The 14,592-nt window shown below is 44.3% G+C and overlaps 1 protein-coding gene across 2 annotated transcripts in view; it reads left to right on the top strand.

Moving 5' to 3' along the window:
• LOC136561499 (contactin-4) overlaps positions 1 to 14,592 on the top strand; it is a 273,024-nt gene that overhangs the window by 173,776 nt on the left and 84,656 nt on the right. For both annotated transcript variants that reach the window (XM_066557827.1, XM_066557828.1), the window contains exon 6: positions 11,389 to 11,484. In XM_066557827.1, the coding sequence (XP_066413924.1) occupies positions 11,389 to 11,484 (96 nt within the window). The remainder of the gene's footprint in view (positions 1 to 11,388; positions 11,485 to 14,592) is intronic.

Below are 14,592 nucleotides of genomic sequence, written 5' to 3'. Positions count from 1 at the left end.
TCCAACATGAATTAGCAGCCAGGACCCAGCACTGCACAGGGCAAAGAGTGGCAGAAAATCCTGTAATAACATGGTTGCAATGTGAATACTTTGGGGCTTTGACCTACCATCCCAAAATAATTTCACTGTGGTGGTAGAAAGAGAAAATAACTCCCAACATCCTCCTGAAAAGGGCTTTTCTCAATATTCCCATTGCCAGAATGTTTGCTGTTATATCTTTTACACGAGTAAATCCCATCATTTTCACTGTTAGTTGCTAAGGAACACATTGTAATGGCTGCTCAAAGTCTTTACTGGTGAACCCTCATTGCCCTCCAGTGCATTCATTTTATCTTTCGGAGACTAAATTGTCAAGGAAATCACTCTTTCAAGAACAATTAATAATGAAAATATTTTTTGTGGAGGGGTCTACTGAATTCCAAACAACCAAACCCACAATCCCATGGATTGGTCTGTGTGTTCAGCAAGCAAATGGGAGAATTTCCACAGGGATCACTGAAATCTGGGGGTTGATAAGAGATGATGTGTTGTGGTGTTGTGAGAGTCCCCAGGATGAGGTGAGAGATGAGAATCTGACTCCAAGTTTTCAGAAGGCTGATATATTATATTATATTATATTATATTATATTATATTATATTATATTATATTATATTATATTATATTATATTATATTATATTATATTATATTATATTATATTATATTATATTATATTATATTATATTATATTATATTATATTATATCATATCATATCATATCATATCTTAATTATTAATAATATACTAAAACTATACTAAAGAAAGAGAAAGGAGACATCAGAAGGCTAAACAAGAATGAATAATAAAAACCTGTGGCTGACCAGAGTCTGACACAGCTGGACTGGGATTGGTCATTAAGTTAAAACAATTTGCATGCTGGGTAAACAATTCTCCAAATCACATTCCAGAGCGGCAAGACAGGGAGAAGCTGAGGTTTCCCAGGAGAAAAAATCCTGCCAAAGGGATTTTTTATAAAATATCATGGTGACAATGATGTGTTTTAAACCTTCTGGAAGTGCAGGATTCAGAGGGTTTGGGCTGGAAATGCAGAAAATACAAGAGGATTTGGGCTGGAAATGCAGGAAATGCAAGAGGGTTTGGGCTTGAAATGCAAGAAATGCTAGAGGGTTTGGGCTGGAAATGCAGGATCCAGAGGGTTTGGGCAGGAAATGCAGGATCCAGAGGGTTTGGGCAGGAAATGCAGGAGGGTTTGGGCTGGGAATGCAGGATCCAGAGGGTTTGGGCAGGAAATGCAGGAGGCAGAGGGTTTGGGCTGGAAATGCAGGAGGGTTTGGGCTGGGAATGCAGGATCCAGAGGGTTTGGGCTGGAAATGCAGGATCCAGAGGGTTTGGGCTGGTTTTTGGGAGGCAGCTGGGATGCTTGCTGTGCCTGGCTCTGCTCACCCTCCTCGGGACATTTATTTCTCCAAGGTTTCGCTTGTGAGGAGCAGCAGCCCAGCCCTGCACATTTCCCTGGCTCCTTGCTTGCTCTGCAGTTTGCCTGTGCAGGGAAGGATCCCTGTGGAGTTCAGGGGGTTTGGATTCTCAGTGTTTGGGTGGGATGTGCTCACCCAGTGCCCTGCCTGCCCTCATTCACTGCATCCCTGTGCTCCAGCACTGCTTTGCACCCCAATACTGAAATATCCCACTCAGCTGTTCCTCACCCAGATGGCCCTTCTGTTTATTCAGAACCTGGACTTCAAATCCCCAGTTTTTCCCACAGTTTCTTTCCCTTTTCCCCTTTCTTTCCCTTTTTCCTGGCATTTTCATCAGTGCATTGCCTCCCACACAGGGCCACAATTCAGAGATAAAACTCCCAGCCAGCCACTGCAGCTTGCTGACACCAAGGGCCCACAAATCTGCTTAAAATCGTTACATTTCCTTAGTTTTTCCTTACATCTTCAGAAATTGATTTTCTTACCATGACCCAATTTCCCCTGCATCCCCCGTCTCACCCCTTTTTCTCACCGGAGCCTCTGTGCGTTTGAAGGGTTTTGTTGTGACCTGGAACTGTGTGAATAATCATCATTTGGGAGCTGGAATGTCCAGTCCTGGCCTCTGCAGAGACCCCAGGTTTCCCCAGCCCCACTGGGATGTGCCATCCCTGTTTGCCATCAGCCTGTGGGAGCAGCCTGCCTGGGGAGTCCCCAGCTCTTAAACTGGGGAGTTCAGGATGAGGTCAGGAATTCTGTTATTCCCATTATTCTTTTATTCCCATCATTTCTGCTATTCCCTTTATTTCTGTGTGATTTCCTGCCAAGTGCCAAAGCCCTGATTCTCCTCCATTGCCTTTTCAAGGAAAAATGCCATTTATGTCAACCACAGCCCAGCTGCCTTACCCAAAACCAGCCCCTCACCTGCCTGTCCCCCCCCCCACACTTTATTAAAAGAATTCATTTTATAGAAAGGTTTTTCTCCTTCAAAAAAACACCTTTTTTTTTGAAGGAAAACCCTTTTTTTGAAGGGAAACCCCCAGCCCCCAGGACTGGTGCTGCTGTCACCTTTACTCAGGAAGGAGCACATTTATTTGCATTTTTCCATGTGTCTCCACGTGCCAGGGTTTTTCTCTGTGCTGAAATCCTGGCTGAGCTGTGCACAGGGAAGGATCAGTGTTAGAGATGAGCTCCCAACCTCTGCTCCTTCCCCACAGTCCCTGCTGGGTGGAAAACTAGGCTAAGCCTCACGTAAGCTCCTCTTTTTTCCCTTTCTTTTTCCTATTTTTTATTTTTGATTTTTGATGAATAGGACCAACAGGGAGTTTGCAGCAGAGGATGGATCTATAACCTACTTTACTTCCATCTGGGATAGAAGGACCCTTAAGTCAGAGCAGAAATGGAGGATTTTTTACCTGCTTTGTTCCCCCCCCTAGGTTTATAAATAAGCTGAATTCATTATTACTTCAAGCAGTGGCACTTGGAAATCGTCAGTGCACATTGTCCTAAAGCTGGGAATCTCCTCATCCCGCAGTGGTTTTTGGGAAGATATTTTGGTTTCTGGCTGGAGGGAGCTCTGGAGAGGGCAGGGGGTTGCAAGGGAGGTGTTGGAGCCAGCTGAGCATCACAGGCCACTCACAACACCCCAGTTCCTCTTCTGCTTTAGGAATTCAGGGAAAAGCAAGGCACAGGCTTGATGGTTTTCCTCGTCTCTCTTCATATTTATTCATTTTGCCTTTAATATGAAAAAATATTCGAAATGCAGGTATTTATTTTTTCTATATCAGGGGCTTTATTCTTAAAAAAGTATATGATGATGTAGGTGTTTGGATTTTTTATGAACGCCCAAACTTCTTGTAAAAACTGATTTTAGAGTAGTAAACGCCTGCAGAGCTGTTGGGTTATGTTTTCATGGCATATTCTGGTCAGTTTTCATGGTGTGTGTGGCTGGGGAACAGGACAAGAAATCAGGAGAGTGGGTTATTTCCTCTGTCATTGGAAATAATGACAGAGGAATACAATAATAATGTTCTTGTGACACCTCCCCTTTTGCCTCTAAACCTCCTGGTCTGGAATGAAATAATGTTCTTGACCTAGCTGAAGAAATAATTATGCTCCTTAGATGGTCCTTAGGGGGTTCTGGATCAATGCAAATCAGTATTTTCTCTAAATGTGTGGAAATAGCAGTTCCAGGACCCCAGCATGGACTTGGCAAAGGCCAGAGCTGGATTCTGCAGGACAATTTCTGTTTCTGCAGGAAAATTTCTGTTTCTATTGATGGGATGCAAGGGCAGTGCAGAACAACTTTATCCCAGTGGCTGCTTCGTCTTTATTTTGGTTTTGGTTTTTTTTTCCCCCTGGTTTCCCTCTGGAAAGTAAAGCCAGGAGCCAGCACTGGCACGTGGAGGGTGGGGCAGCTTTAAATGTGTTTGTGGAAGCTGTGGCACCTTGGCTTCCCTGTCTGCAGCACACATGGTTGGCATGCCATTATTCACTCGGGCTGGGAGGGGAACAGAATGGGAAAATATCAGCGCTGTGAGATGCTGCTGAGCACCAAAATGGGAATTTCCACAGGGAGGCTGAAGCAGCGGGCAGCTCTGAGGATCAGCATCTCTGTGGGCTGGGGTTTGGGGGGGGTTTTAGCCAGTAAAGGGAAATTTCCCTTTGAAATGTCCTGCTGAGCTGAGTGAGCTTGAGTCACGATATCCAGAAAATCTGGGGCTGTCCTGGGTCCCAGGCTGGACAGGACTGGGGTCAGCCTGGGACAGTGGGAGGTGTCCCCGCCGTGGCACTGGATGGGCTTTGATGAATTCTGTGGCTCAGTGTTTGTATTTTGCATTATTTTGGGCCTGAATTTGCATTCCTGCCACTGCCCAGAGTGGGAAGGGGCAGAAGGGGAGCACGGGAGGCGCCTGAATTGCACCCCCTGTGCCCCTGCAAGTTCTGCTCTCTGCCCACTGCAGATCATCTCTGCTGCAAGAAAGTGCAAACAGAGCTTTTTTTTTTTTTTGCCTTTTTTTTTTTTTCATCTAGGAAAAGATAAAAAACTTCTGAGAGTGAAATAACCCCATTCCAGTCAACCCAAGGGGAAATGTCTGCCCAGATTTTCTAGATTAAAGTAATAAAATTTTCAGAGTCCTCAGCATTTTGTCTCAAGCAGAGGAGCTGCTTCAAAATAAATGTTTGAAATATTTCCCGTCGAAAGAAGGCAAACAGGCAGTTTTTATGAAGTGGAACATGAAGACAAGGAGGATTTTATTTTTTTTTTTCCATAATATCATAGAGAAGAGTGGTTTGATTTTTGGAAAAGAAAAACGGGGGCCTTGCAGGAATTTCTCAGAAAATTTCTCAGGAATTTCTGTTTCCCTGTAAGAGCAGTGGGGTGAAGGAAGGAAAGAGCCCTGGGGGTGCCTTGCAGCCTGCTGGGAGCTGCAGACCCCAGGGAGGTGGAATTGCAGCCACGTGGGTGCAGAAATCAGCCTGGCTTTAACAGGAGGGGTCAGAAACGCTTGGGAAAATCCCAACAGCCTCAACAGAGGACCCAGACAGAGATGAGAGACCAGAGATGGGAGTGGAAAACTCAGGGCCTTGTTAATGGCCACGGTAATAAAGTGCAAGGGAAAATCTTTTCCAGCAGGGATAGGGTGGGGGGAATGCTGAGATATTTACCTCTAAAAATTCTTTTCCCTTTCTTTTCTCTTTGGCAAAGTAGAAATCCCAGTGAAATTTCTGCTCTAAAGGTCAAATTAGAAAGCTTTCATCCCCAGACTTGTAAACTATTTCTCAAATCAGTGACTCTCAAAATTATTCATTAGAACAGCAGCTCTTAAACTAAAATTCTATTAAGCTGTGTATCAAAGGGGTTTTATTCCAACCCACACAGCTCTCTGGGTAGTCCTGACACACCAGCAAGGACACAGCCTGAAAAACTTCATCTCTGTGAGTTGGTGAGAGGGCTGGCAGAAAACCCAGCTCTTCCTTTCCTTTCCTTTCCTTTCCTTTCCTTTCCTTTCCTTTCCTTTCCTTTCCTTTCCTTTCCTTTCCTTTCCTTTCCTTTCCTTTCCTTTCCTTTCCTTTCCTTTCCTTTCCTTTCCTTTCCTTTCCTTTCCTTTCCTTTCCTTTCCTTTCCTTTCCTTTCCTTTCCTTTCCTTTCCTTTCCTTTCCTTTCCTTTCCTTCCCTTCTTCCTTTCCTTTTTCCTTTCCTTTCCTTTTTCCTTTCCTTTCCTTTTTCCTTCCCTTCTTCCTTCCCTTCTTCCTTCCCTTTTCCCTTTCCTTTTAAATTTTTTCCTAAATATTTTAAATTCCCACCGTTTGGAGCCAGTGGAGTGGGATTATGTTGCCAATGCCTCCCCTGCCCACCTGGCTGGGAGTTTTGTCCAGGACATGAACCTGGGATCTGTTGTCAGTGGAGAGTTGTGCAAACATGATGAGAATAATTTGGGAAAGGGCATCCAAACGTCCCCAAGGATATTTGGATGGAGGTTCTTTGCTCAGTCTGAACCCAGGGGGATTTGACCAATCCTCCCATCAGTTTTTTTTGTTGGAGATGCCATTGCCAGCCTAATCAGATTCCCTTAGGATGAATCGTGTGCTCTTTGATAAAAGAAATAATCTTCAATTATTTCTGGATATGACCTTAAACACCACCCTAAATTTTAGATTCATGGGATTATTTTAAAATTATAGAAGGGGTTTGAGAAGGCAAAGCCCATCATGATCTGCAAATCTCTTTAAGTCATGCTTAAAAATTGGCTCTGGGTGTTTTGGCTGTGGCAGGGTACCCAAGGGGATTGGGCATTTCACATGTAAGAAAGGTAATTACTCCTTACCTATATCATTATTTCCTATTCTGTGGGTGCTTTAAAGTTCATTTCATATTAGTAAAGGTGTTGTTTTGTCCACTCCATAATACTCAAAGTTGCCAGTGAATGTGTGTTAGCTTTCTGATTTCAGTTCCTAAATTATCAATCATTTTTAACCATTTTATTTTCCTGTGCTCAAAGTATAACCAAGTCTCAAGGGTGAAATTCCAACCCCCCATAAAATACAGACAGGCTAAAAGAACTCCTGAAGTGCTGATCCAAGGATTTGTTGCTCATCTAAGTGAAGTAGGAGTTCCTTAACCCAAGACTTATTTTTAGTACAGCAGGAATGGCACTAAGGCGGTGCTAATTCCCAGTAATTCCCAGCTGGATGCAGAGATGTGTGGGTATCACCCACCCTCCTCCCTCCCTGTGCTGCTGCTGGGCACAACCTCTGTGTTCTCCTTGTCCAGGTGCATTGGGTACCTCATTCTGTAGGAATAATGATCCCCAGGGCTGCAGCTCCTGTGCCCTGGGGACTCCTCGCTGTTCACAGCAACTGAGTGATATCAACGGTGTGTGATCAAATTTGCTTTATAAAACTCTCTAGACCAAGACTTTCAAGTAAAACCCACTAACATTTTTACTTTTCTAAGCCTATTAGCCGTGCTTTTCTTTGGCAATTAAAACCCACTGATGTATAAAGCAGTGATTGATGTGTGTACACTTCTGTCGGAGCAGAGCAAAAGCAGAAATCATTTCATAGCAGTTAAACAGGAATAATAGGTGAAAACAGCACTGACACTGCTTTTCTAATCATTAGGAAAAAAAAGCCTGAACTGCAATGACAAAGGGCTCACTAATGGTGAGTTTTTGACAGCGTGTCATTCAAGGCTCTGCACAGCAGAGCTGCCTCCCACATGATACACTCACAGAAATTGGCTTTCCAAAGGACATGCAGACACCTGCCACCACCAATTTGCATCATTGACTCCTCATCTCATTCTCTGTAATATTTTTTGGGTGGTTTTTAATAGCTCTTGCACAGAGGGGTCCCTCCTAATTGCAGCACTGGTGTAATTACAAAGTATTTTGTGCTCTAAAAATAGGCACGTGTGGAAAAAAGCAAAGCAAAGCATGGAAAGGCTCCTGGGGCAAACAAAGGCAGCAAAACAGAGCTCAGCTTTCACAAAAAATAGGGATTTCTGTCACATCCCAGTGCCCTGAGACTGGCAGGTCCTGAGGGAAGTCGTGGTGCTCCAGTCGGGGTCCCGGGGCATGCTGAGTTCAGGAATTCTGTTATTCCCATTATTCTGTTATTCCCATCATTCCTGCTATTCCCATTATTCCTGTTATTCCCATCATTCCTGCTATTCCCATTATTCCTGTTATTCCCATTATTCCTGTTATTCTTGTTATTCCCATCATTCCTGCTATTCCCATTATTCCTGTTATTCCCATCATTCCTGTTACTCCCATTATTCTTTTATTCCCATCATTTCTGTTATTCCCATCATTTCTGTTATTCCCTTTATTTCTGTTATTCATTCCCATCATTCCTGTTATTCCCATCATTTCTGTTATTCCCATTATTTCTCTCATTCCCATTATTTCTGCCATTCCCATCATTTCTGTTATTCTTATTATTCCTGTTATTCCTATTATTCCTGTTATTCCTATCATTTCTGTTATTCCCATTATTCCTGTTATTCCCATTATTTCTGTTACTCCAATTATTCCTGTTATTCCCATCATTCCTGTTATTCCCATTATTCCTGTTATTCCCATTATTTCTGTTACTCCAATTATTCCTGTTATTCCCATCATTCCTGTTATTCCCATTATTCCTGTTATTCCCATTATTTCTGTTACTCCAATTATTCCTGTTATTCCTGTCATTCCTGTTATTCCCATTATTCCTGTTATTCCCATCATTTCTGATGTTATTCCCATCATTCCTGTTATTCCCATCATTTCTGATGTTATTCCCATAATTGCTGATGTTATTCCCATTATTCCTGTTATTCCCATCATTTCTGAAGTTGTTGCAGCCAGCCATGGGAAGCAAGGGGGGCTCTGGAGCTGCTCTGCTGGGGTGGAAGTCTCACCACTGGGACAATCAGTGGAGCTGGAAATGATCAGGGGTGGAAATTCAGAAATCTGAGGCCAAGTTTTACACTGACCCCACCAGCAGGAGCTGATGTGTTTTTTGCCCATCCTTCGATGCCATCTGGGCAATATTTCTTCAAATATATTTCTTTAAAACTTTGCTTGCCTAGGAGTCATTTAGAAAAAGGATGACCACATTTTATAAAGCTCAAACCCAAGTAAGTCCTAAGAAGGGAGAAAAGGCTGCAGTTCTTTCTGTTTTGCTTATAATTGAATCTTCTTTGCTATAAAGACTGATTTTTGTAGGCAAAATTTGGGGAAATCTTTCATTACTCTGGACAACTTGGGTAATTGTTACTGTGCAAAGCCATATGGGTTTGATTAAAGTTTCCAAATGCCATTTACTGAGACAAACTACCCAGCCTTGAGGGGCTGTGGATCATTTCAGGTTGCTTAAGCTTTTATTAAACCCCACAACAGCTCATTCCACACAATGATACCCTGCCCAAAGGGAGGAGCTGGTGGGGCTGGCAGCTGCTGCTGGCTCCTGCTGGGCTTTTGGAGCATTTTTGGGGGATCTGTGGCATCACTTCCCAGTGCCTGCCCAAGCTGTGGCGCCGAGCACCAAGGCAGAGTTTCACAGAAAAACCTCATTATGGCAGCAAAGCCGTTCCAGGCCCCATCGAGGCTGGGTGTTGGTGTGTGCATTGCACTCCAGTGCATTCCAGAGGCAGATGTCCAGGCTCTGTGCAAATATTGGCTAATTAAAGCTCTTCTGAGAGACACAGCTCAAGGACTTGTCCTCAGAGATGTGCAAACTTTGTCACCGAGAGCTGAAGTGACTTTCCCAAAGTCATGCAGCTGCTTTTAAACACATCCAGCTGAAATTAAATAATACAGGCAGCTTTCTGCTTCTGTGGGCCTGTTCAGCCTGATTTAGAATTGATACTGTCCAGAAAGTGTTTAAAAGCACCTCAAGTCATTCATTAAATGAGGTGTGAGTAGCTGTTACTCACAGTAACCTGTCTGCATTCCTCTTACACCCCCTGATGTATTCTCCTCTTGAAATCATTGCTAATTGCTAATTACTAATCCTTCTCTAATGCTGGGGTGACTGGAGCTCACACAATATTTTTCTGTGCTCACTGGAGGCCTTGGTTGGTATTGGGAGAATTGTTGGCAGCACATTGATCTCCTGAATTGCAAGTCTTAATATTTCAGTTTTTCCTTTTTATCCGGTGTGTTTCTCTGTTGGGTTTGGGATTTTTATGGGCAAATAAGAACAGAAATCCTCCTCTGCTACCCAGGGTTTTTAGGTTTGGGGACAAAGTGAGGTGGAACTTGATGATGTTGCCACCATGAGGCTGAGCCCTCCTCTCTGCGACTCAAAGATCGCAAGGTGGTTCCTAAATGAAGCTCCTCACTAATAAAATCTTCATTGTATCATTGTTCATTCCAATTTAGGTGTTGTAAAAACAAATCCATGGCCTTCAGAAAGCACAATCAGCCTGATGGCCTTGATCAGGCATTAGCCTTTCTTATAATTATCTTAATCCTGTTATTTTACTCAGAGGCAGATTTGAAGTGCTTGCATGAGGCTTTGCAGGGCTGGCTCCCAAAGCCTGATGGTCTGCAGCGCAAGCAAGAGTGATGAATGCTCTGCTTTATTTGCTGATTTTGACCATCCTTGCAGCATTTCCTACATGTTCACCCAAGCAGAGTCTGCTTTTCCTGGTAGCAATCCTTTCCCTGTCAATACTGATGTAAAAAATAGCACATTTATTCCTGCAGGCATTCTTTGGGCTTTAGGCTGTTACTCCTCCTGCAGCTGTCCTCAGAGAGGATGGGATCCAGCCTTGTGCCTGTGTGCAGTCAAAATACATAAAAATCTGTGCATTGGCAGGTGGCCAGAGAAATGTTACAGTGCTTCCTGTAAAATTAAAAAAAAAGAAAAATTAAAAACCCAAAAAAACTTGCAAATTTTATAGACTTTAGGAATGAAAATTATATCTCTCTAACTGATAATTTATTTTCCTGTTCTTATTTTGTCCTAAGCCAGAAAAGAAACAGAGAAAGGCCCATAATGGTTTCTTTCCTAAAAAGGGAAATGAAGCAGTGACAACTTTGGATTTTATTTATTTAAATGTTTTTAAGTATGTGTGCAGAAAACATTTTTAAGAGAGGATAAAAATCAAGGCTCAGTTTTCCATCCTTGTAACCTCATAATGATGTTCCTACCAGCGCCTGCTGATAAATATTTATCACCTCTGTGTTTCCTCTGGTTCCCAACTGCACTGACAACAGGTTTGTAATTGCCAAACCAAGGCTCAGCTACACTGGAAACAAGGGGGAAAAAAATGAAAATTGAAATGCAGGAAATTGTAAAGGATCAGAGGCTGCCAAAGTGATTCCATGTCTTGGTGCTCCCACGAAGCAGCTGCTGGTGACAATCCTGGTGGCACTCTGAGCTCAGAGTCACCTCCTCTCTTCACTCCTGAATCCAGTGTGCAAGGAGAGCAGGGGGAGTTGTATTTTTGCAGTGCATAGGCCCTGAGGAGAGGAAAAAGAGAGAGGTGGAAGGAAGAATTTAATTTAATTTAATTTAATTAAAGCACTTCTGTGGCTTCACACGCAGCTGGTGTGAGAGGGAAGGGTCTCCACACCTGGGATGGGAGGGCAGCAGCAGCGAGGGAAGCAGCCTGCCTTGGGATGGAATTGCTGATTTAATGCAGTGATTCTTCCTAAATTCATACAACAAACCTCCCCCAGCCTTGCAGGTGCTGGGGTTCTCTCCAGCTGTGTCTGTTTCTGTGGGTGAATCAGCACCTTCTCCCTTTCCAGCCTGGGGAAGGCATTTCCCGATCCCCCTGTTGATGCTCCTCAGCCTCCTGCTTTCCTCACATTCCCCTCAGGTCCCCCCAGCCCACCCTCCACGCTGATATTTGCTTTATTTCATCATTTCCCCTTCATGATCAGCCTCTAACCGAGTTCTTTCTCTCCTGGCAGACCTTGAGAACTTCAAGACCAGGACGAGGAGCACGGTGTCCGTCCGCCAGGGCCAGGGCATGGTGCTGCTCTGCGGGCCCCCGCCCCACTCTGGAGGTACAGAGCTTTCCTTCTCTTGATTGCAGTGAACTCTGGGGTTTCCCTTCTCGGGGAAGGGAATTCTCAGGGTTTTCAGGAAGTTTGGAGCAGTCGCCTGCGAGGACAGGGTGGTGGTGGCAGGGCCACCTGGCTGAGGGGTCCTGGTGCCTGGGAAAGCTCCAGTGGGGGACACGTGCAGAGCAAGAGCACTTCATGGATCTGAGGATAAACTTCAGAGATAAACTTCTGAGTGTAACCTTCAGAGATGAACTGGTAGAAACCAAAGCAATGTCTTCATATGCTGAAGGTGTGACCAAGACCTCCTAGCTCAGCCTTTCTGTTTGTGACCTGGGTGTGTCTCCTGCTAAAAAGTTGAACTTGCTGGCAGAGCCACTTTTGTGCATCATCTTTTCATTATTTTCTCCTTTTCAAACACTACTGGCGCTATTTTTTGTGTCCTGTCTACTCGGGATGTGTCCAGATCTCACAGGGTGCTGTTTGCTTCAAAGAGGGTGGTATGAATGTTTAGAAAATACCAAACAATTTCAGTTCTGCACAAACTTATTTTAATCGAGCCAGTCTGTGGCTTCCTGAGCGTGTGTGTTGCACTGCTCTGTTTGAAATGTGTTGGAGAGGGAGTGGTAGTGTGAGAATTCCTGCTGGAATTCTTGGTGTGCCTGACAAGCTCCATGTGTGTCCCTCCCCACCAGGACCCACACCAGCCACTGCAGCTGGCTCCTTCATCAGGGGCTGCTCACTCTGTCAAAACCACACAACATCTCCCACAGATCTGTGGCCCTTTTAAAGGAATTTGCAATCCTGCTTTGAGGTCTGTCTGGCCTCATCAGCTGGATGGAAATTGCCCCCCGGACCATGTGCTGTTAGGCTGATGGTAACGCTGCCAGTGTTTGATGCTGTGGTGCAACAGGAAAAACCTCCTCAGCTCCAAAGTGAAAAATAACCCAGCTCATTGGAAGCACGAGTGGTAATAAGGGGAGAAAATGCGATTACTTATTTTAGAATCTGATTAGGGCAGCGAACCCAGGTTCATCATCCTTGCAAAAAGTGCCTGATAGCATTAGTGACCACTGCTGAAACATAGGATTAATTGTGGGAAAAAATACACTTTCTTTTTTTTGTTTTTTACTTTAGTTTCATATGTACATTGAAAATGAAATCTGAAAAAAAAATATAAAAATCAAAACTGTTCAGTCTGAGAATTGCCATTGCTTTGCTGATGAGGGCATTCACTGGAATAGTAGAAGCCTGAAAAAAACATCCTGGCCAGGTGCTGAGATTTGGGAAAAGAAAAACAGTAAATGGGAAGGGAATTATTTTCTGTCAGCCATTGTGTCACTGGTTGTCTTGGGCTTAAAAATTGTGACTTTATTAAAAAGACACTGATCAGCATCCAGACCATTAACCTTTCATCTGTGGGTCTAATACTTTGCCACTTGGAAATATCCATTTCTGAGGAGCTGTCAGCTAAAAGTGAAGTTATGTTGGCCTACATACATTAGCTGTTGAGGCTTTCTTTCTATTTTTTCTTGTTAATGATGCCCAATAAAGAGCTTCCTACTGTTCCAGCCTTACAGGAAATTCATCCCGAAAATGAGTCCAAATGATGAACAAGTCCTTTCAGCACCAACAAATGGGCTGTGTGTGTGTGTACAGCTCGCACAGAACAATCTGGGCATTGCCGTGCACTGTCCCAGTTTTTGGTTGGAAATGAGCTGGAAATTCAAGCCCATGGATGTGAGCTCGGCCCCGGCCCCCGAATGGAGACGGAGCGCGCGCTCCGTGCGGCGGGGAGCCGCTGTTTGCCAGGTCACTGCCTCGTGCTGGTACATTCTGTTAAGCAGCATAATGATGTGATGGCCTCCTCTGATGAAGTGCATGCTGAGTGCTGGAGGTTTGGAAAATAAATGTTCATCTGCAGCTCGGGAAGCGGCTGGGCTGGAGGGCGGAATGAATGCAAATCAAACATTTGCTTCTGCTGCGCTTTCCGCGCTTGCAGCAGTGGATTCCCACCCCCGAGGCCACTCCTGCTGGACTGATGACCCCTTTGTCTGCCTGAAGTTCCAGTTCTTTTCCTCTCCTGTTTTTCCTTTGCCTTCTCCATTTGTCCCTAATGGACTGGTAGAAGCCTGCCTTCGTTGTCAGGATTTTTCTGAGATAATTACCCTGCGTGTGAAGGGTGTTCCCTCGTTATTTCTGCAGCTTGTTTAATCAAAAGCCCAACAATGATCTTGTGTCAAGCATTCTGCCCTGAAACTCCACAGAAGAAATCACTGAAGAGTAAATGTTGCTCTGGGGACGTGGCACTGGGGCCTGGCTAACAGCGCGATGAGCTGCTGGTGGTGTTTGAGTGGACAAGAGGAAACAGTCAAAAATCCTAAAAGTCTGTGTGGAGCTCAAATTTGGCTTTGGTTTTGTGCAGAACACCAGGGCCTCATTGTGGCCACAGCATGAGCTGGGCAGTCCCAGTGATGGAGTCACAGAAATGGGTTTGGGCACTGGAAGGGCATCAGAGAGTTCCTGTGACTTTGTTGAGTCTCATTAGGTACCTCAGCCTGTCTTAGGGGCACTTCTGGAATTTGGATACCAGAAGACAAAGCTCTCCTGCTTTGTATTTTCAGAGCCCTGTGAGATCAAGCATTGGCTCACAGAATGGTTTGGGTGAGAATGGCCCATCCAGTGCCATGGCAGGGACACCTCCCACTGCCCCAGGCTGCTCCCAGGAAACAATTCCTCCCTCCCAGGGAACAATTCCATCCCAGTATCCCACCTAACCCTGCCCTTGAGCTGTCACAAGAGCGGAGCAGAGGGGAAGAGTCTCCTTCCTTGACCATCTGGAGAATTTTGAGCCAAAACAGGGAAAATATCACCAAAAATGGCTTTGTTTCTTCTTGTCTGTTTCTTCTGTTGTATTTTTAAGGCATTTAGAAGCCATAAACCTTTTCAAAGTGTGCAATAGTGTTCAAGCTAAGCTCTTTGTGGAAATGTTTTCCTTCTGAGGAGCTCTGCAGGGGGGAACACCTTTCCTTGTTTGCGTTTTTCGGTGCTGTTAATCAAATTTGGCAAGATTCGTTTCTTGTTGAGATAAACTTAATTGAAACAAACAAA

Source organism: Molothrus aeneus, chromosome 12 (assembly GCF_037042795.1).
Source record: "Molothrus aeneus isolate 106 chromosome 12, BPBGC_Maene_1.0, whole genome shotgun sequence".
Lineage (NCBI taxonomy): Eukaryota > Metazoa > Chordata > Aves > Passeriformes > Icteridae > Molothrus > Molothrus aeneus.
This window is presented reverse-complemented; position numbering and strand designations above follow the sequence as displayed.